Source organism: Micropterus dolomieu, linkage group LG20 (assembly GCF_021292245.1).
Source record: "Micropterus dolomieu isolate WLL.071019.BEF.003 ecotype Adirondacks linkage group LG20, ASM2129224v1, whole genome shotgun sequence".
Classification (NCBI taxonomy): domain Eukaryota; kingdom Metazoa; phylum Chordata; class Actinopteri; order Centrarchiformes; family Centrarchidae; genus Micropterus; species Micropterus dolomieu.
In genome coordinates this window covers 22,839,777-22,860,421 of record NC_060169.1, presented here as the reverse complement: position 1 = coordinate 22,860,421, position 20,645 = coordinate 22,839,777, and the positions used below count along the sequence as shown (strand labels likewise).

The 20,645-nt window shown below is 40.8% G+C and overlaps 1 protein-coding gene across 1 annotated transcript; it reads right to left on the bottom strand.

The window, feature by feature from the left end:
• Window positions 1-26: 26 nt before the first annotated feature.
• Window positions 27-20,217, bottom strand: LOC123958764 (hexokinase-1). The gene is made up of 21 exons (XM_046032358.1): window positions 19,892-20,217; window positions 13,192-13,354; window positions 10,315-10,463; window positions 10,115-10,234; window positions 9,772-9,867; window positions 9,550-9,649; window positions 9,130-9,313; window positions 8,605-8,760; window positions 8,396-8,483; window positions 8,024-8,169; window positions 7,692-7,884; window positions 7,467-7,578; window positions 6,737-6,885; window positions 5,354-5,473; window positions 4,959-5,054; window positions 4,603-4,702; window positions 4,343-4,526; window positions 4,018-4,173; window positions 3,726-3,813; window positions 2,758-2,903; window positions 27-1,896 (listed from the first exon to the last, which is right to left on the bottom strand). The coding sequence occupies exons 1-21, from the start codon at window positions 19,952-19,954 to the stop codon at window positions 1,749-1,751; spliced, it is 2,757 nt and encodes a 918-aa protein (XP_045888314.1). The 5' UTR covers window positions 19,955-20,217; the 3' UTR covers window positions 27-1,748.
• Window positions 20,218-20,645: the final 428 nt, after the last annotated feature.

Genomic DNA, 20,645 nt, shown 5'->3' with positions numbered 1-20,645 from the left:
TGGCGCAAAAAAACTACAACCTCAGATTGACGCAGGTTTGTCTTTATTTAGTGACTGATTGACAGTGTTGGACAGATACAGTCTGGGTTTGGTGGACAGAAGCAAAGAGACTGAAGTGTCTACGTAATGTAGGGCTGGCTTTCAGACTGACTACTTTGGGGAAAATCTAAAGGTAGGGTAGCTAGACCTGCCGGAAGGGCTGGCCTCTTTATCCTGGCAGTTTGTGTAGTACATAGGAATGGAAATTCAACTTGCTTGCAATGTCATTGCTAGAATGTGATTAGATTTGTGCTAATCTGACCCCACAGAATTGTAACTGGGGTTAGGAAAGTTGGCAGTAAAATATATTGTAGCATCTCAAAGATCCATCCCTGTATCACAATTGCCAATGACCAGACACAGTACCCTGTTCTGACCCTGATTTTAAAAGCATTTTTACTTCCAAAAAAGAAAATGTCTCAGAAGAATGCCAGTGATTAAAATCCATCAGCCTTTCAATGAGGGTCCTTAATAATAATGTGATAGTTTGACTGCATGAACTGTGTTACTTGAATGAGCCATACAGTAGTTCACTGAAACACACTCCTGAGCCTTTAAGAGCTCATGGAGTACAGTGAGTATTGGGAAGCTTTATTTCTAAAATGTTGGCCATTGTTGTTCCACTGGCATCCATGATAGCACCAGATTCCTGTTTCATGGCTGTTGCAAAGTAATTGATATTTGTGTCATTGTGATGATGAGGGTAGCCAGCACCTCTGAAGACAACAAAAACTTAACAGCTGTGATTAGTACCAACAACAGGATTTCTACATAGTAAAATACAGGTCCTCTCTCATATTTTACAGTAGAGTACAATAGAGTAGAATATGATTGCCGTCATAAATTAGACCAAATCTGCACATTCAATAAGCATGCAGGATGACATTCCCTGCAGATCAAGCATGGTAGAAGTCCCTCTTTTGTGATGCCTCTGCCCTCGTGTCGTTTATTAAATCCTCCACTACAGGACAAGTACCAGCTGAGGGGACTTTGACGATGGTTTCCTTTGTGTGCCTCGTTATTGCAACAGAATTGTTTTTTAACATCTCCCCAATATAAAAATAAAATAAATAGCAACAATGTATGTATAAGATTGTATTCTATCTGGGTAAGATATTAAAAACGTTGAAGCAAAAATATTCCCTTTGATCACATTATACATTTATATAATAACCTCATATCCCAGTGAGTAGCATCTAATGAACATGTTGCAAGGATAAATGTTTTTCTGCAGTGCTTTTGGAAATTGCCTGCACCTGTTGTACTTGGTGTATTGCAACAGACTGCAATATCAAAGGAATCCTCTAGATGGTGACGATTAAGAGCTCATGAGAGCCTTACAGGAGCATGTGGACTTTTTTTCCTGCCCTGCACATTTTTACAGGAGCTGAATGCTGTTTTCACTTTATCATATGTTTAACCTCAGACAAAACCTTTAACAACATGGGTGTTGTTAAATGGTTAATCAAACACAATCTAACTCCAACATAGTTCTCTAGGCAGCTGATAGACTCTCTGTTACTTAACACAGCAAAGAAAGCGATCTCCTCTCTTTGTCATGAACATGGGCTATAGCAGCTACTGGACCGTGATACGTCGACTGGACTGGATTGATTCAAGAAACAAAAGGGAAAGAACAGAGGGCTGGAGATAACAAATTGAGAGAGCGGGAAAGTTGGAAGATAACAGTGAGACTGCAGAGATATTTTCTATTTATTGTTCAGCTTCTGTCTCAGCCGGCAGCCCACAGCTGTGATGAGTGCAGCTCCTTTCCCACTGCCGTCCTCTGACAGCAGGAAGTTGACGTTACACTTAGGGGCCAGTTCATTTACTGTCTGGTGCATGATACCAGAGAAACTAGAAAGAGACAAAATATTTCACATAATGTTAAACAGTGGAGTGATGGACATTGTACCAACTAGAAAAAAGAGACAGTTTAAAACATAACTTTGAGAGGAGGGGGGGATTTGGCTTGAAAACTACAGTGAGCGAGATCAACAGTTAACCAGTTAAACAACAGTCTGAGCAAGGGATCTGGTTTCAGGTTTCTGCTTATGCTAGCTTAGGTTATGTTAGGAACTTTGTCTATGGCGTGTGCTAAAACTAACATGACCCAATTTAATAACACTCTAAATTATTGATGTTTGAGGTGACACTGGCATAAAAGAAAGGAGATGGAGTGAGAGAGTTTATTTAACCACAGGTGTCGATCTTGTGTTGTGTAGCTGTCAACACATTCTGTAGTTTAGTGTGTCAATAACTAAAACATGATCTGCATGTGATAATGCATGACATACTGTACATGCCATGAACCTGTCTGGCAAAATCTAAATGAATAAATCACACCACTGTTTGTTTAGATGATTTTTTAACACTTAATGGATCATTCGTTTATGGACATTTACTCAGGGTTACGTTTATTGACATGACCACTGTGATCATCTGTAGTAATTTTCTGCCGAATGCTTTGGGAGGTTCAACTACAACAGTTTAAAAAGTAGAAAATAAGGTCACTTGTCTGTTGAGCTATAATGGCCTGCTGCTCTGCTCATGATTGTTGTCCACAACTGGTGGAGCTTTGTTTGTGTTTGCTTGCCTTCAGCCTAGTAATTTCCATTACTGAAATACAGTTGTGAATTAAACTGTCAATGTGTTCTTTGCTGTACTACAATATAAAACAAGTAATTTAGACTGGTCATCCTGATGAACTGAACTCACTGTGGATGTAGTTTGTAGAGTGTCCCGTCCACCCCTACAGTGATGTTCAGATGGTCCAGTCCTCTGTTCTCTCTGATCTTATCGACCACAGCCGCCATTCCTGCCCCACACAGCTGAGCTGCACGATGTGACACTGCTCCACATACCTGTGTGACAATCAAAACCATTATCATTATTGCAACATTTATCAGACTGTACCTGTAAAAGTTTGATAAGCAAGAAAATATATCACTCCACAAAAGTTGAAGATAAATAACTTAACATGTCTGTTTTTTTTTTTTTAATAGTCCATATGTCTACCCCTTTCACAAGACAAGCATGATAGCAATGTATTGTGGGTCTCAGACTCTTTCATAGTGTCCACCACCCACTATATACAGCGAGTTGCACCTTTAATGGGTTCCCCTACTGTAGCTAAAACTAATGCAATATAGCAGTCCTGCAATAAATCCTACCGTGATGAAGATTTTAATGTCAAGTTTTTGTTGCAGTTGTTTTACAGACGTGCTAGTTTTACTGTGTTTTCATTTTGGAGTTACTGACAGGTGTCTGTTATTTAGTCCAATTCATTTATATCAATAGAGTACAGGCTAAAACACAGAAACACCTCTCTGAATAACAATACAATCCAACAGCAGCACAAACTAAATCCTCCAAAATGATCATAAAATTAGATCAACATCTGTAAAACAAACTTCATGAAGGTAAGATTTATTATAGGACTGTTGTATTAGACTGCATTTGTTTTAGCTAGGTGTACCTAATAAACTGACCACTGTGAGTGTATATTTTCTCCAAACACCATCTGAGGTTCAAAAATGGTCAAAAGTTTGTGTTAACAACTGCCCTTGATGTATTATAAAGGATTGAGCGGGAGACTGGATTGGCTACTAAACATACTTGTGCGCTACTGTTTTCTTTAATATAATACTTTGTTATACACATATGTATCTCACTTTTCCCATTACCTGTTTGACTATGATACTGTCATCACAGGTGCTGTCCAGCCCCAAGTGCTGCAGGATGGATCTCACCTGCAGCAAAGCCAGTCTGTCACTGGAGAAATACAAAAGGTATAAAGACTGAGCCATTGAACCAGAAATTCAAGTACAGAAAGATAAGAACATCAGTAGCCTAACAGTGAAACAAGCAATTTATTTTGCAGATGCTGGTCTACAAGGGAAGCTAATAAAGTGCAATCAAAAGTCACTGATGTTGTCACTTTGACAGCTTGGCAAGAGTAGAGACAAGAGAGTTTACCTCTCTATCTGTGAGAGGAACTTTGTTTCGAAGATGCCTCTGGTCTTCAGTGTTTCTGAAATCTGTCCTCTGAACAGGAATCCTCTCTTGGTCATATCTATCAGGATGTTCCGTACAATTTCGCCAAGATACATGCCGCTGCACATTTTCTCATATCTGAAAAAATAAATGCAAGAACAAAGCATACACATAAATAGTTGATGTGCATCAACACTTATTGGATGTCTATAAAGGATATCAGTCCAGAATATAAAGGGTTAATATGCTAACAGAACGTGGACGTAATATGAGTGTGTGTGCGTGTGTGGGGGTGGGGGATATTAACCTTTGTTTGCCTGGATTGAGGGAGAAGTCATCCACAATACGGTCGTACTCCGTTCTGATGTCGTCAAGGCATCCGTTGTCTCCGAAAGCCCCCCACTCCATGTTGACACACATCTGGCCCTCATCCCCCTCTATCATCTCAACGTTCCTCATCTCCTCCATATAACATGCATTGCTGCCAGTGCCTATAATCAGACAGACACTTTAGATGGATAGAGCACCGAAAACATATCAAAGAGAGTCAGTATAAGGTAAACTAACCAGCAATCAGTCCGATCTCACAGGTGGGCTCTTCATAGGCACAGGTCATCATGGTTCCCACGGTATCATTCACTATGGCCACAACATCCAGGTCAAATTCCTAGGAGGAGAAACATAACTGTAGTTCACCTCCTGGCACTGCTGAAGGTGGCCCCTGAACCCCCAGTCGCTCGGTGCACCGTACCAAGTGGCAGCCACCTTGCTTTGACACCTCTCCATGTGTTGTTGCTATAGGTCCTGTTTGTGCATGTGTGTATTTCTGATGTAAAATACTAACATTAACAACAGAGTGAAAACACTGAGTATGTCTTCTTTGTGCCATGTTTAACTGAATGATGCTGCTCCTCATATCCTACCTCTCTCCTCTTAATGGCCTCCCTCAACAGTCCCACCACATCTTCTCCTTCACAGTCTGTTGCCTTGAAGCCCTTGGTCCATGTCACCAGGATGCCCTACACACACACACACGTAAATGGTCATATCTTGCATAGGAATGTGAGAATTCGATGGTCACACTTCTGTTCTTGGGTTAATGAAACGCAGTGTTGTCAAGCTTACAACAAAGCCCCTTGAAAAGTTGACATTTTGGAATCATTGTGGGTTCTCTCTTCATGCTGGTAATATGTGTGCTTATCAGTGTGCCCATTTTGCAAAATCAGCAGGTTCAGTTTTGAGACGCAGCTGATTTAAGACTGGGGGAAGAGTAAAGGACAAAAGTATATCAGAAAGGAAGGAAGATTTGTGCACTCACAGCATCCAGGCTGGTCTGTTTGCAGGGAAATGAGAAGGTGAAGCCCAGAGGAAGACGAGTGTTCTTCATTCCCATGTAGTCCAGGAAGTCACTGATACACTGCACAATGTGATCAAACAACTGGAAGAAAGATAAGACAATATATGAAACTGCAGTGCTGTAATTTACATATTTTAGAGGTTTGATTATAGAGAACTGTTATATAATTTGACTGGTCTGCATGCAGTACAGACCTGTGACATAGAAAGGCGGAATTTGGTGGACACCTGTTAAAAATGTTGTTCATGTGTGTCCCTTACTTAACCAGGCAAGGGACTTCATATTTCCCCTAATGGGCTGAAGGGGCAGTTGTTCTAAGACAGTAAATCAGCACTGCAGCATTATGGATTAAGCCTTTTAAGCCTAACAACTTCTGATCACAGCCCCGGTCACTTGTCACAGGACATATTTTGAACATGTTATGAGGTGTGGCCAGAAGAGCAACATACTTGACTTGATATAGAGCCATGAGTGCAATTTTTATTCCATATTTAATACAGGATTAATACAGGGTTGGGCTAAATGCCACTTCAGTAGAAGTTACTGAGGTCAGAGAGACTATGGCTATGGTGTCCAAAATCATGCTCTCCTTCACTAAACACTTTACTAATTGTAAATTACTTTTTACTGATGCACTGTGAAATTATTAACGCCCACTACATAGGGTATAGTGGACCTTGGCTGACAACACTACCATTTCGAGGGCACACAGTATACTGGAATGTACAGTAAACACCACACACAGACCATGGACCCAGACCATATCTCGTTACTTCTGCTGCCTAGACTTTTCTGGCTAATGTCAGGATTTAAACCGCTCATTTAAAAAAGGTCCTGGACACCCCCCAGGTTTTCTGACTTACTTTGGCCTATTAGACTTATATCATTCAAGTTGTGTGATATCACTAAACTTTACATACTAACAAAAATGATAAAACATTCATGTTGTTTCACAGGAGAGAGGGTGTCTTGAAAAGAGGTTTAATTAGCCAAAAATAAGTTCAACACCTGTGGAATCACAATAAAATTAGAACCATTTGAGAAAGTGAGAATGAAAAGGCCAAAGCTGACAGACTGGATTAGCCTCAGCCAGTGCACAAGAGATAAGCTACATTTAAAGACTGTCAACTCAACTCCCAGTCTATCTCTAACCTATCAACCTGATTCTATCCTATTACGTTAACCCCCAACCTCTTCCTAACTACCCTAATCTTTACCACCAAGGTAACAGGAAGTTAAGTTCAAAGTTTCTCACCCATCCTTCTGACTCTCTCAAATGCACCGCCTGCATTACTTCAGTCAGCGTAACACAGATTAACGGCTGAAAAGACTGACGGATCTCACCTCCTCTCCTGTGCCCTGCATCACTTCTAGAGGAATAGCGTAGATCTTGTTGTGCATCTCCACTGATCTCCTCTTGCCAGAGCGAATCTTGACCAACAAAACTCTGAAGTTGGTTCCTCCTAAATCCAAAGCCAGGAAATCACCATGCTCTGAGTGGCAAGATGGGCAAACAGACAGAGAGACAGATAAATAATAAATAAAACAGCTGGTCTAAGCATGTCAAACACAGGAACATTTCAGAAATATGCCTTGTACAGTGCTCCAAAAGAATAGCTGTGGACGTCAATGTGAAAATCCAAATACATGTCTGCATTTGAAAAACATTTTCCATATCATTCATATGCTAAATCTGCAATTGTATTTTAGTAACCTTTGTTAAACCATTGTTTCTTTGCTTAGTTTACGAGTGTTCGCTCCCTCTAAAATGTTACTGTTGTCGTCATTAACCACGTTTGTTTTTTACTAAAAACAATATGTGTGTTGAATTATGAAAACTTTAAAATAAAGTAAGCACATGTTTTAAATAGGACCAAAAGCGACAACAGCATTTTGGGTATGAGCAATAATAGACTGGATGAGATGTCACATGGTGTGAACCAGCTGTAATGAACTGCCAGGCTGCTGAGTAATGAACTATCAACTAGTATCTCTTCAAAACACACCTAAAGTCACAAGTTGCATGCTTGAATATTTATGTGCATGCATGTATGTGTGTGTGCGCGCATAATACCTGAGCCATCAGGAGTGCTTTGTACAAAGGTTGGCAGCATTTTGACAGTAGCAGAGTCCTGAGTACTCTTTGAAAGGCCATTTTGGATCTCTGTCCTCATTCGCTTCTTTACCTGGAGAAATTAAGGATATCTTAAATAGTGAAGTAACACAAAGTTAAATATGCGCGCACGCACACACATACACACACACACACTCTACAGTATCTAGCTTTCTCTGTCTTCACCTCCAGCAGCTGTTCTGTCGTCAGGCGGAACTCGGACAGTGTTTGGGCAATTTCTCGTGAATGTTCGGCGAGTCGGTAGGCCACAGCGGTCACCATTGCTGCTCCTTTTCCACTGCCGCTCTCTGATAAGAGGAATCGAACATCAGAGTCTGGGACCAAACGACGGACTGTCTTATGAAGACGGCGGGCATATCTGAAATACACATATGAGAGTTTTAATAAGAAAAGTGGTCTCCTTTGGGCACACAACATAGTGATAAAGAAGGGTTAAAATTCACAAAATATTGTACAATATACAGTAAGTCACCATCTTTAATCTTAAAGTCACTCACTGTGGGTGCATCTTGTATAGAGACCCATCGATGCCTACAGTGGTTCGGAGTCGTGCCACGCCTTTGTTCTCTTTTAGCCTCATTAGGATGCCTGCCAGCGTGGCAGCTATCAGGTTGGCAGAGCGGAAAGACACAATGGCACAAACCTAAAGAAGGAGGGGAGGGGGGAAGTTCAAGCAGCACATCCAGAAGCACCTTTTGGCTAAAGAACCTCAGATCTCAGATATGCTGAAAGAGACGTGCGGTTTGTTTGAAAGCACTACTTCAAATACTTGAATAGACTTTGAACATACATTATTTCCTTAATTTAAGTGGCATCTTTGTAAAGAGGAATTCACAAGATTCAAGTGCTATTTCAGCAACAATACATACATGCTGCACAGCGATACAGTCGTCAGCTGAGGGCTCCACACCAAGTCTGGTTAAAACTTCTCTGGCCCTGGACAACCCCTCCTTACTCCTAAACAGGAAAGACAGAAGCTGATTGGCTTGAAATATATACAATTTAAAGTATTAGGATTTAGTTTCATGTAACTCCTTAATTAAAACAATGCATTGTATTTAAATTTAGTAGGACTTACTTCTCTATGGCGGAGATGTGTTTGGTCTCAATCTTGCCCTTAGTGAGCAGCTCAGGGGTGATCCTTCCCTCAAACAGCTGGCCCTCTCTGGCCATCTTCACCAGGATGAGACGGACCAGCTCCCCCATGTACATACCACTGACCATCTTCTCAAATCTACAACACAGAGAAATGAGAGGTGGTTAAAACAAACGCTCGGAAACATCTGGTTAAATATTCTGAGCTTTGGATAAATATCACTGGACCAAATATTCTCCAACAGATAACTGTTCCCTAATAGTTTAAGAGGACACTAATTGAGTGTTTAGTCTTTTCTACTTTTATGAATGACTTTTCTAATTCGAAAGAAGCATTTAATGTGCCGATGACATGAATAAACATCGCCAAATCATGTTAATCTTTCCCTCTACTTAGAACAATAGACAGCTCAGTGGAGTAACAGACAGCTAATCATCTGCTAATTCTGCTGCTTCCTCACAGCTTACAAAGGATGAATGAGGCTGTAATAGTTTCAGGTTGACATACAGCTGTTTGCCGGGGTTGAGAGAGCCTCGGTCAATCTCCCTGTCAAACTCTGTCCTGATGTCTTCGAGCCTGCCGTCGTCTCCGAAGGCTCCCCACTCAGTGTTCACACACATCCTGCCCTCGTCTCCCTCCACCAGGTCAATGTGACGCAGCTCCTCCATGTAGCACGCATTGGTGCCTGTTCCTAAACACAGAAAAATACATTTCCTTACAGTTTAATCTAATTTCTATTCTACTTAAACTGACTATCAAGTGCAAGGAAATAATGTGTGCACAGTTTATTTTATATTATTGTACCTCTACCTGTATTTCTATTCTGCCTCTTTGATTGGTTCGGAGGGTATAGAATTCCATTTTACTTGTCAAATACACTGTAATTGATTGGTACCCAAACTATTCAGATAGACATTGTTGTAGTACCGATAATAATGCCGACTTCACAGCGCTGGTCATCGAAACCACAGGTCATCATCGTTCCCACAGTATCATTCACTACTGCCATGATGTCAGCCTCATAGTCCTGAAACAAATGAAAGGACACACACGTTCGTATGTTTACTGTCATCTGTGCAATTCTGCATCCCTGTTTGAATTCAAGTGTGGCAGCAAATAAATGCAAATAAGACAAAAGATAAGACTCACTCCACGTTTCTTAATGGCTTTGTTGAGCAGCTGAACAACGTCCATTCCCTCCACTCCACTAGCCTTGAAACGCTTTGTCCATGTTAGCAGAACGCCCTGGAGACCAACAGAGAGGGAAGTGAGGAAAGGAAGGAGACGGATTGGATGCTTAATGGAGACTTTGGCAGAGCCTGCCACATTATTGTGGATCATATCTCATAATGTAAATTGATTGCATGATAATCCTCAGATATTTGAGTGAAAGCTAATAAATGGACATTGTTTTGTGTCGCAAAGGCAAACTGTACTGCTTGAGAGCCTTTATCAGTTGATCAAATAGTCAATATTTTATATTTTGTCTTACCTCATCTAGTTTGGTCTGCTGGCAGGGGAAGGAGAAGGTAAATCCAACTGGAAGTTTCTTGTCTTTGATGTTGTGCTTTTCCATGAAGTCACCGAGACACTCTGCTACATGGTCAAACAGCTGGAACAGAGGTGGAAAGAGGGAGAGGTTGGCTCAGGTTGAGCTGAAGAGAGTGCGTGTGCGTGTGTGTATTATCCTACTCTTGTTCCGCTGCCGTGAATGATGTCCTCTGGTGTGTCATAGATTTCACTCTCCATCTGAACGGTCTGTTTCTTCTCATGGCTGACTTTGACACGGAGGATTCTGAAGTTACTGCCTCCCAAATCCAACGCGATGAAGTCTCCCTTTTCTGTTGAGACAGAGAGGGTGGGGACAGACAGGAAGAGGAAAGAGAGAGAGGGAGAAATATCAATTAGCAGCTAGGTATTATTGATTGATTTAACATGTATTTACTAATAAAGACCATGCCAATAGGTATGGATTTGAAATAATTTTTTTATGTATTAGTGTTGGAGGAGAGCTGAAATGAAGTAGAAGGGATGGATTAAGGGTCCTGACAGAGTGTGGGACTGCCAGTAATCAGGGTGGATGGAAAGGACTTTGAAGGCATTGGTGATGTATACTGCATGGAGAAGTCTGAGCTAGGCTATTGATGCTTGTGCCAGTGGAGCCGTGGGGGAGGGATGAGAGGTCTATGATGAATCTCTTTTTACCTGAATATTTGCTAGTAGCTACGCAAATTGATTATAAATGTAGGGAAAGGTGGGCTGAAAAATGGGCCAATCATGAATGCTTCTTTAACTGACTGATCAAGGGGTTTAGTGACTGAGTCGGGCTATGTAGGAGGAATCTGACTTAACCTGCCAACACAAGCTGCGCTTAAATGAATTATGAGGACTAGTTGGTCTGGTGTACAGAAGGAGCAGGTGATACTTTTGTGTGTTCGAGTCATCTTTGTTCCCAAAACTAGTTATGAAATGTCATGAAAAGCCACATTATCTTGTTTCTGAGTAAAGGTTATAATAATAATAGAAACATTTTTACCTTTACCAAGCAACATAATTTCACATTATTATGATCTTGGACTGCAACATTTTGTGCAGATCAGAATGCGAAAGGTCAGGTCAGGGGTGCAAACTAATCTATCTGAAAGGAATGTAAATGTAGCAAAGATGAGTAAAACAATTCTTTGATAGTGGCAGTGTTTCTGTGAACAACAGGGTGGTTTGCAATCATGTTTTTAAAATAATGAGAAAACAAAACATTTCTTTAGATTTCCATTATTTTAAATTCACTGTTGGTCAGTAGGAACACAGAGAAGCGAGCCATGGAATAACACTAATTGTTATTTTCCATCTGCACAGATTTGACAATATAGTAAGTAATGAAACAGTCTGTGTTCAACACAGTACACGGTTCCTGCTCTCTAACCAGACAGAATAATAATCCCATAATTCAGACTAAATATAGTGTGTTCAGTCATTTATAACTTTAGGACTCTGTCTTTTATTTGTCAGTCTTCTCTAACAATGCTAGAGAGAGAGAGACAGACAGGCAGAGAGAAAGAGAGAGTTTTGCCTCCATTTACATTCAGCTCACTAAAGGTCGTAAAAACTATCTCAGTTAAAATGGACAGACACTGCCCCCCAAAGTACAGCGCGTACCAAATTCATGTGAATTGCAAGGGCAGAACAACTGCAGTGAATTAGGATTAGTCAGCATGGGTCAGACAATGACATAATGACAGGGCGAGAGAGGGGATGACAATTTTAAGTGCTAATGTGTCACTAAACAAACAGTAGTTCTGCCTTTTGAGTTCAGGTTAGATTAATGCAAGCGAGAGGTCTGAAGTGAAAGGTATGTTCAGTATGGTCACTAGGGGTGGGGAAAAAAAAATAAATCGATACAACATAGTATCGTGATATTTGCCATGGCAATACTATATCGATACACGGACGCCAAGTATCGATAATTTATTATATAAATTGCAGATGGGAGTTTTAACTTTTTGGTACTAGAATAATAAAATCTATTGCTTTTTAGTCCACTAGAAAACTTAACAGGACCATATAGAGGACTGAAAAAGTGATATGAACAAACAAGAGAAATGTAACTTTTTAGATAAACAGATGTTGACAAAGTTTGACTTTAGGGACCTAATTGGAAGTTGGAAAAGGTAATAAATTGCAATATATCTCAATATATTTATAATCGCAATAAAATCAAATCGCAACATAAATATCGTGATAATATTGTATCGTGGGGCCTCTGGTGATTCCCACCCCTAATGGTCACCCATTTTCGACAAGATTAGCATTTCATCTGCATAACACAATTATCCATTAGCAAGATTTTGTCTTTCAGCATGGTATTGTGTTCTCAAACCAGAAAAACTAATTAAAATGTTATCATCAACAACTGACTCAAGTGGTTCTAAATCTAATCTAACTACGCACGCTGTAGTGGTTAGTACTGTTGGCTCACAGCTAAAATACCCTTGGTTTAAATCACATTACCAGCGCCTTGCATGTTTACTCTGGAACTGGGATCACATCTTGTTTTGTCCTACATGCCAAAGACATGCCAATCAGGTCAACTGGAGAGATGTGAGTGACTTCCTGCTCCGGTGTTTCTCTGGGACTGAGCCAAGCATCTATTAAAAACACAAACTGACTACACGACTCAGTCTAATATCGTGTATAGTAAAATATTTTGAATGTAACCCTACTCAGACCCGAGTTGTATTTGTCAAAACGCATTTTATTAAAAATAAAATATAGTTCTTCCTGTCTCTGTTGTGTCAATACCTTTATCATTGTTGATGAAGCAGAAGCAGACCACATGCAGTGAAAGGCCAAGAAAGAGGTGAAGAAATAATGAATTTGTCCTAAATTACAAGTCATTTTCCTAAATCCTTTTCGTAAATCATTTCTCCAAATTTTGGTCAAGTGCTCCATGTTGAACACTGCCTGACCCTTGTTTGTTCATTCACACAGTGATAAGATGGTTTTGATACTGATTTCAGATTAGATCCAATTAATCCAACAATGGTCACAATAAGGTTCAGAGGTACTAACCTGAACCATCAGGGATTGATTGCACAAATGTTGGCAGCATCTTCAGTGTAGCTGTGGGGTTTGTGTCCCGTCCCAGTCCTTGGACCAGCTCTCTCCGAAACCGCTGCATAATGTCCCGTAATGTCTCATCAGAGAAACGCATGGAGTACAAGTACTTATCAATCTGAAATTAAACATTGGACAAAAGATCAGAATAAGCATACATCTTCTTAATCTCAACCATTAATCATTGTGACACCCTGTGGGGTCATGTGTGGGCGTGGCCATACTCTATCCCTTGCAGGTGAAGAGCGGAGACTGATTGTAGTAACTCTGGGCACCTGGGCTAATTGCCCTGTAGAGTATTTGTAACAACTTATTCTAATTTTTAGAGTTGATGCTGCTGGGCTGAGGTGACAGACCTCTCTGCTAACTTACTACCCTCCACAGGTTTCACCTTTGCCTTGGTTTCTGGACATGCTGTTTCAGTAGTAGTTAGTGTTTCTTGTACATTACAACCCCCATACCCACATTTTCCATGCTTCCATCAACCTGCCCTGACATGGCTGAAACCAATGTTCATACCCCATACTTTATCACCTTTACTTTGGCACAAGTCTTAATATGGCTTATTTTGAGTTAAATAAATATATTTTGTTAAACGTTTACCATGGTGTGTCTCCTTTGTGTTGTGGCCTTCTGAGCCAGGTCATAACATCATCAAGTGGCTACTTCAGATTATGGAAGTAACTGAGATTTACTGGATTTGCTAATGACATAGCCTTTATTTTCTGTCATGATGATGCACTGAATATGACTACCCATCCTATAAAGTTCTTATCATCCATGGAGATAATCCACTCCCTTTAATGAATGAAATAAAACTAAATACATCCCAGCCTTGCTTAACGCAAAAATGAATCATAAAATATTTTTTTATGTTGCTTCATTGCAAAATATCTGGCCAGTTCTTTGATTACCCCTATCATACTGTGGTCATATTGTACAGTCAATTTCTAATGAACAGCATCACAAGTGTGACACACAGCGAGACCAAGAAGTACAGGATACTCACTCAGCGCTGTTATCAGAGCAGTATTGCACACAAGGGTGTTCCTTGTGACTTTATTGTGGGTATGACATGATAGTAAGTTGGAGAGTCTCTGACAAATAAATAACATGGGGAAACGTCAGAAAGTGACTGTCTCGTCACTTTAAGAGTAACAGTTGTACCAAATTCACAGATAAAGCACAGCTAGGTGTGCTTTTAAGCATTTATCAGCACGTCTGGACATACTGTATATCTTGCCTGTTGAAACTGCCCACTGTGTAAACTGCTACAAGATACAGCACACAACAGCCTGAGCTGTCTGGACTTTCAGGAAGAGGATGTTAAACAGTCCGGATGAAATCCGTTGTTGCACCACACACTATTATGAAGCAAAGAGTGTGAAAATATTACAGACACATAACTCTGGTTAAATGCCATGTTCAGTATGATTTACGACCCATAACTAGATTACCAACAGTCAGCTTCATACCAGTGACTCCCAGAATATGTGTGATACGTATAAAATACTCACAGGGTCAGCCCACTTCACATGATTCAATATTCACGCACAAACAATGCTTGTGTTTACTGTATTTACTATTATTACTCATTATAACAGGCATCAGATAGGAATGTCGTAACTTCCTTTTTAAGGAGTCACACATTAACAGTATTTCCTATACAGCTCTGGTGGTTCAGGACAATGCCAGTTTGGGTGTGAGTGTACTTCCAGGAAGGAACTTAGATCTGATAGACACAGAAATGGATTTTTTGTAGAAAAAATATACACAGATTTTGATGTGACAACCGTGTGCTAGAGCAACTGAGTAGGATGAGACACTGTAATGGTTAATTTGGCTTTCATCATATATTAAATGGGCACTGAAAAGTACATTAATGACCTGCTGTTTAACCATGTCGAATAGTATAAACAAGTTGTAAGTCAACATGGATGAAGCGTCACATACATGAGAACAGCACTTTCCAACTGGTAACTACTCTGTAGGTGCTACATTCTTTATATTCTGTCTAAATGTGGAGTCTGGGATGAAAGCTCATTAGCATGTGCGCTTGTAACACAGGAGCCCACAGCTGAGTAAATGTAACCCCTCACCTTCACAAGCTCAGTAAAATACATTCTCAGTGTTAACCCCGTTCCGTTTTAGTTTACAAACGGAGAATTAAAACGAATACGATCTCCGTCCAGGCTGTGTCACCCGATCTCCAAACCACGTTTTGTCAAGAAAACACACGTGAAATGTGAAATGACTCGAACCTACACACAAACAGCTGTTGTATGTTATTATAAAGACAAATCTGTGTGAAAGAATGGATTAGCACACTCAGGTAGCAGGGGTTGTCTGAGCTACAGAGAAAGCTGGAAGGAGTAAAAAGTGTTTTGCATGAAAAAGTAGGCCTAGCTCTGCCATTGGCTGGATGTGGATGTCGAGTCAGCCGACTCTGACAGATATTTGCCATGCTAGATATCTGGCAGACGTCGGCGATGCCATGACGTCTTAGTGTATTACCAACAGTAACCTTGGAAACGGTGGTCCCAGCTCTTTTCAGGTCATTGACCAGCTCCTCCCGTGTAGTTCTGGGCTGATTTCTCACTTTTCTTAGGATCATTGAGACCCCACGAGGTGAGATCTTGCATGGAGCCCCAGTCTGAGGGAGATTGACAGTCATGTTTAGTTTCTTCCATTTTCTAATGATTGCTCCAACAGTGGACCTTTTTTCACCAAGCTGCTTGGCAATTTCCCCGTAGCCCTTTCCAGCCTTGTGGAGGTGTACAATTTTGTCTCTAGTGTCTTTGGACAGCTCTTTGGTCTTGGCCATGTTAGTAGTTGGATTCTTAATGATTGTATGGGGTGGACAGGTGTCTTTATGCAGCTAACAACCTCAAACAGGTGCATCTAATTTAGGATAATAAATGGAGTGAAGGTGGACATTTTGAAGGCAGACTAACAGGTCTTTGAGAGTCAGAATTCTAGCTGATAGGCGGTGTTCAAATACTTATTTGCAGCTGTATCATACAAATAAATAGTTAAAAAATCATACATTGTGATTTCTGGATTTATTTTTTTAGATTATGTCTCTCACAGTGGACATGCACCTACGATGACAATTTCAGACCCCTCCATGATTTCTAAGTGGGAGAACTTGCAAAATAGCAGGGTGTTCAAATACTTATTTTCCTCACTGTATATCTCAACATTTTATGAAAGATAACTGAAAGAGTAAATTGCCCGCTTTTAATAAAACTTGCCAAGTTGTCCAACGGCAGGGATGCTCGCGAGTCTGAACCTTGGAAATCTTTCCCATCATTACCTTTCATCCCACATGATGTCAACGAGGCCGAAAGGGGAACTCCACTGATGTTACACATCAAAAAGAAAGAAGTGAGTTTACCAGACCATTTCTGCTTGAGACTAGCGGCCACAGTAGCTGCTATTAGCATAACAAAACCGAATCTCTGACTGATCTGTTGACTGATCTGTTGGTGGCAAAGCTGCATATTTGGGTAATGTAGGTGGCGGATTTTCACAAGAAAGACGAATACAAAGAGGCAATATCTCTGGTTGTGCAGCATCAAATTTGATACTTTTTTAAAACTGCCCTCATGAGTCAGACAATGTTAAAGAAGTGCAAAGCTAAATCATTGGAGAACTCTTTTGGCAAACATTTTAACCATAAAATTTATAGTTGATATACCATATAAAGACTTAATCATTTAGAGTCTTTGTACTAAACAGAGGCCACAAAGTACAGAAATCTGTTTAACCTCCTTTAAACAGATTTTATCTTTTTTTAAATCTCAGTGACTTAAGAAATTAAGAATGCATTAGTAACATGCAGTTTTAGTGACATGACTCTAGCTGTCAGATCCCTTCAGGTTTGATGCATCAACACGCTGATCTATTTAAGCTGCAAACCCATTAAATTCACGTTAGGCTCATGCCAACTGCTACACATTGCTCTTAGTGGTTGCATTCCTCCCATCAACACCTTGCCACTTCTTGTTCTTGTTTGTAAGTAATCAATACTGATGATGGAAACTCTATGGCCAAAAAAAATACAATTGTATAACCACTCGTACATGATGTTTTCAGTTATGGCATGAGCGTTCTTGACTGTGTTCTCTGTGAACTCACTAGTTAATGTACAGAGGGGTATATGTGCATTCTGCAAAGTAACTTAGAGTCTTATTCAAATGGCCTGGTTGACATAAGAATGTGTTCCTAATCAGCTAATTGAATGAGAATGCATTCTTAGCTAGGTTATTTAAATAACAATGTGTTCCAGGCTTACCAACTGGTCCTGGTGTTACAAAGGGGAGGATTAGAGTAGGCAGGTATTGTCCACATTTCTCCACATCAAACTAAGACCAATCCACTAAACCCAGACAAAATTCAGTTTCTGCTGCAGGAAAGATATTAACATCTATGACTCAGCACTCTGCAGCTAGAAACCATGCCTAAGCACTTTACTATGGCGGGGGATCAGCTGATACATCGCTCATATAAATATTTGCTGTGGGCTTTGGAGGGAAAATACCGCATGCAATGACTTTGATTCATCATCATCTTTCATACGAAACTTCATTTTCTCAGTTTAAAAATTCAATGTTTTGACCAAAATAGGAGTTTCCAGTTTTTCCACAAATGTTACGCAAAGTGACATTCCCTGGTGATGTGACTTGGCCTCAGTGTTATGTGAGTCTATAAAAGCCATGTTTTCCCCATAACACACCTCTGACACATAACTTTCTCTGACACCGCCTGGAGCTTGGTTCAAGTTACAGGAAGAGGTCACATGCTCTCTCTCTCTGCCTCTCCTTCTCTCCCCGTTTTATTCCCCCCTTTCTCCTTCTACCTCCCCTTTCTGTTTGCATTCCTCCTCTCAACAATGCCCTGTTCCCCTCGTCACCGCGAGGTGATTCGAGGAAGCACTGAAACCGGACTCCATAGTGTATGTACGTGTGCGTGATTGTGCGCACACAGCCTCAACCATGTGGAAAAATACTGTCCCCTACACTGCCGTCTCCTGCACCTTCCCATCTCCCAAACACACACACACTGAAACACTGCTGTAGATGCCGTTAACAGCCCACAGGAGTACAGTCAAGGACACTGCAGTGGATTCAGTGAAGTAGAGACGCACTCAGCTGACTGAGGCTCTTTGCAGAGACACAGTTTGAAAAACACATCAGTGATGAGATTATTTGTATACTTTATTGTCCCTTACAGTAGCTTAAATCCTGGGCTGTATGTTTCATAACTGCACAGCTAGAGAAGTTGTTCAGGACCAGACAAACCCTGCTCTTTGAAAAGCTATGCAGTAATTACACACCTGTCACAGTGTGTGGGCGTATTTGTGTGTAAGCCTTCTTCTCCTGTCACCTGTGGTCACATGGTTCAAAGCTGGCCTATTTTAGGGAGGCCGGGAGAGGAAGAGAGCAGGAGTAAAGAGGGAGGGGAAAGAGGAACGTGTTGTCATTTCCTTGCTGCTGACAAATGTCTTTTACCTTTACAGAGGCTGATTTTACTGTGGCACAATTGAGAATCTGAGCTTTGTGTATTGCCTTGTGCAAATAAAGATGACTCCATTTAACTGAAGTGAAACAACGGATAGAGACAAAGAGGAAAATGTAGGAAGAAAGAGTGATAGCTGCAACATTTTCTATTTAAACAGGAAAATGAGGAGTATTTGAGGCAGAATCTGCGGTTGGCGATGATGTGTGACATCATCAGGGGGTGACCTTGAAAGGGACTCTGCACCATATGAAAACAAGTTGAGACATGACAAATGGATCTGAGAGTATTTTAACTTCTTTTTACTCAGTTGGATGGAGCTTGGCAACATTATTTTATGGCACATCCAAGAAGTACTGGAAAGTGTTGAGTATGAGTTCTATGGGAAAGCTCAGTTCCTTCTCTAAGGGCGATAAAACTGGTCCGGCAGTTTTATAACCTAAGATGCACAGTTGGGTTTGCATTGCTGCTACTTTCCGCTTTTAAGTTGGTATTTCTCTTTATTGGAGAACAAGCGCTTTCTGAGAAGTGAAAGCGTAGGTATCATTTTACAACAAGAACGTAAAACAATCACATCTGCTCTTTCTTGTCAAGTTCTACCATCTCATCTCTGCTCGTCTACCCTTTCATCATCGCTTCTTACTTCCTGTCTCTTCCTCTTAGCCACACCTCTCTAAACTTACATCATGGCACCAATCACACACCCGTGTGTCGTGTCATTTTACACATCTTACTGCACAAACACACCCCTGTGGTGTTTGTCACGTCTCACTGAGCCAGGTTGATTTAAATCTTACTATAAAAACTAATCACAGTGATTGCGAAATGGCTACAACAGTCTGTCTTACCCTTCTTTTCCAACATGCTCTATGTTTTATTCACTTCCTTAAAGAGATGTATGACATAAGAAAGACTTCCTGACATGTGCTGTACTGGAAAACACCAGTTTCACAGCAAAGTTATGATGATGGCAGTGGGAGTAAACTCAATGACCTCTACAAACACACGCTCTCCTATCCTATCCTCCCTGACCACCATCCTGTCTTCTCAAACTCTGCTTTTTCTTCATACTGGTCTCTCTTGATCATATAAAACAGAATGTCAAAGACTGAGGCAGAAGAAAGAAATAACTCACCTTTTTAACCTGGTCATCCTTGAGTTCAGTGAAGTAATAGGCTAGTAGCTGGGCCGCAATCATCCTGGTCTCCTTTCTCTCTCACACACACATGCAGACTCACACTCTCTCTCTTTCTCTCACACACGTTCACCTACAGTCAGATGGAGAAAAATTCTAAATAAAAAAGAAGAACTCAGACTCTGCTCTGGCTCTACTTCTTATATGCAGTCTATCGCGCGCCACAAGGGATGTAAAAATATCTTGAGTCCAATCTGGTGTGGTTTAAAATAGATAGAGCTGCTTCATGTGCGGCTAAGGCTCTAGAGCTCTTCTTTCTCTCTCTCTGAGCATGTGAGAGAAGCCAGGAAGCATGAGTGAGGCAGCAAGTTTAGCTGCAGGAGGCAGAGAAAGAGAGAAACAGGGAGGGACAGAACGGGCCCTGCCCACTATCTCTGAGCTCATTGGTTAGAGAGTGTGAGTGGCCATGGGGGGGTAAATGCCACATCCTCTTTTCTGCCATTGGTTTGCCTGCTGATGCCTTGGAGGCAAACTTGGAGATGGAAGAGATAGAAAGGGGGGGGGGGGACTGCCTAATTAGGGAGGAGGAAGAAGTGAAGAGGGAGGGGGAGGGGGAGGTATAGAAAGAAACAGAGGGAAGTAAGGTGAGGAGAGAATTTGGGTTTTACGGTTTCAAGGAAGTTATAAAGTTACATACTGTTGACACAGTTGTTATATTAGTCAAAGCACTCATAGTCAGAGCTTTTCATTTAAT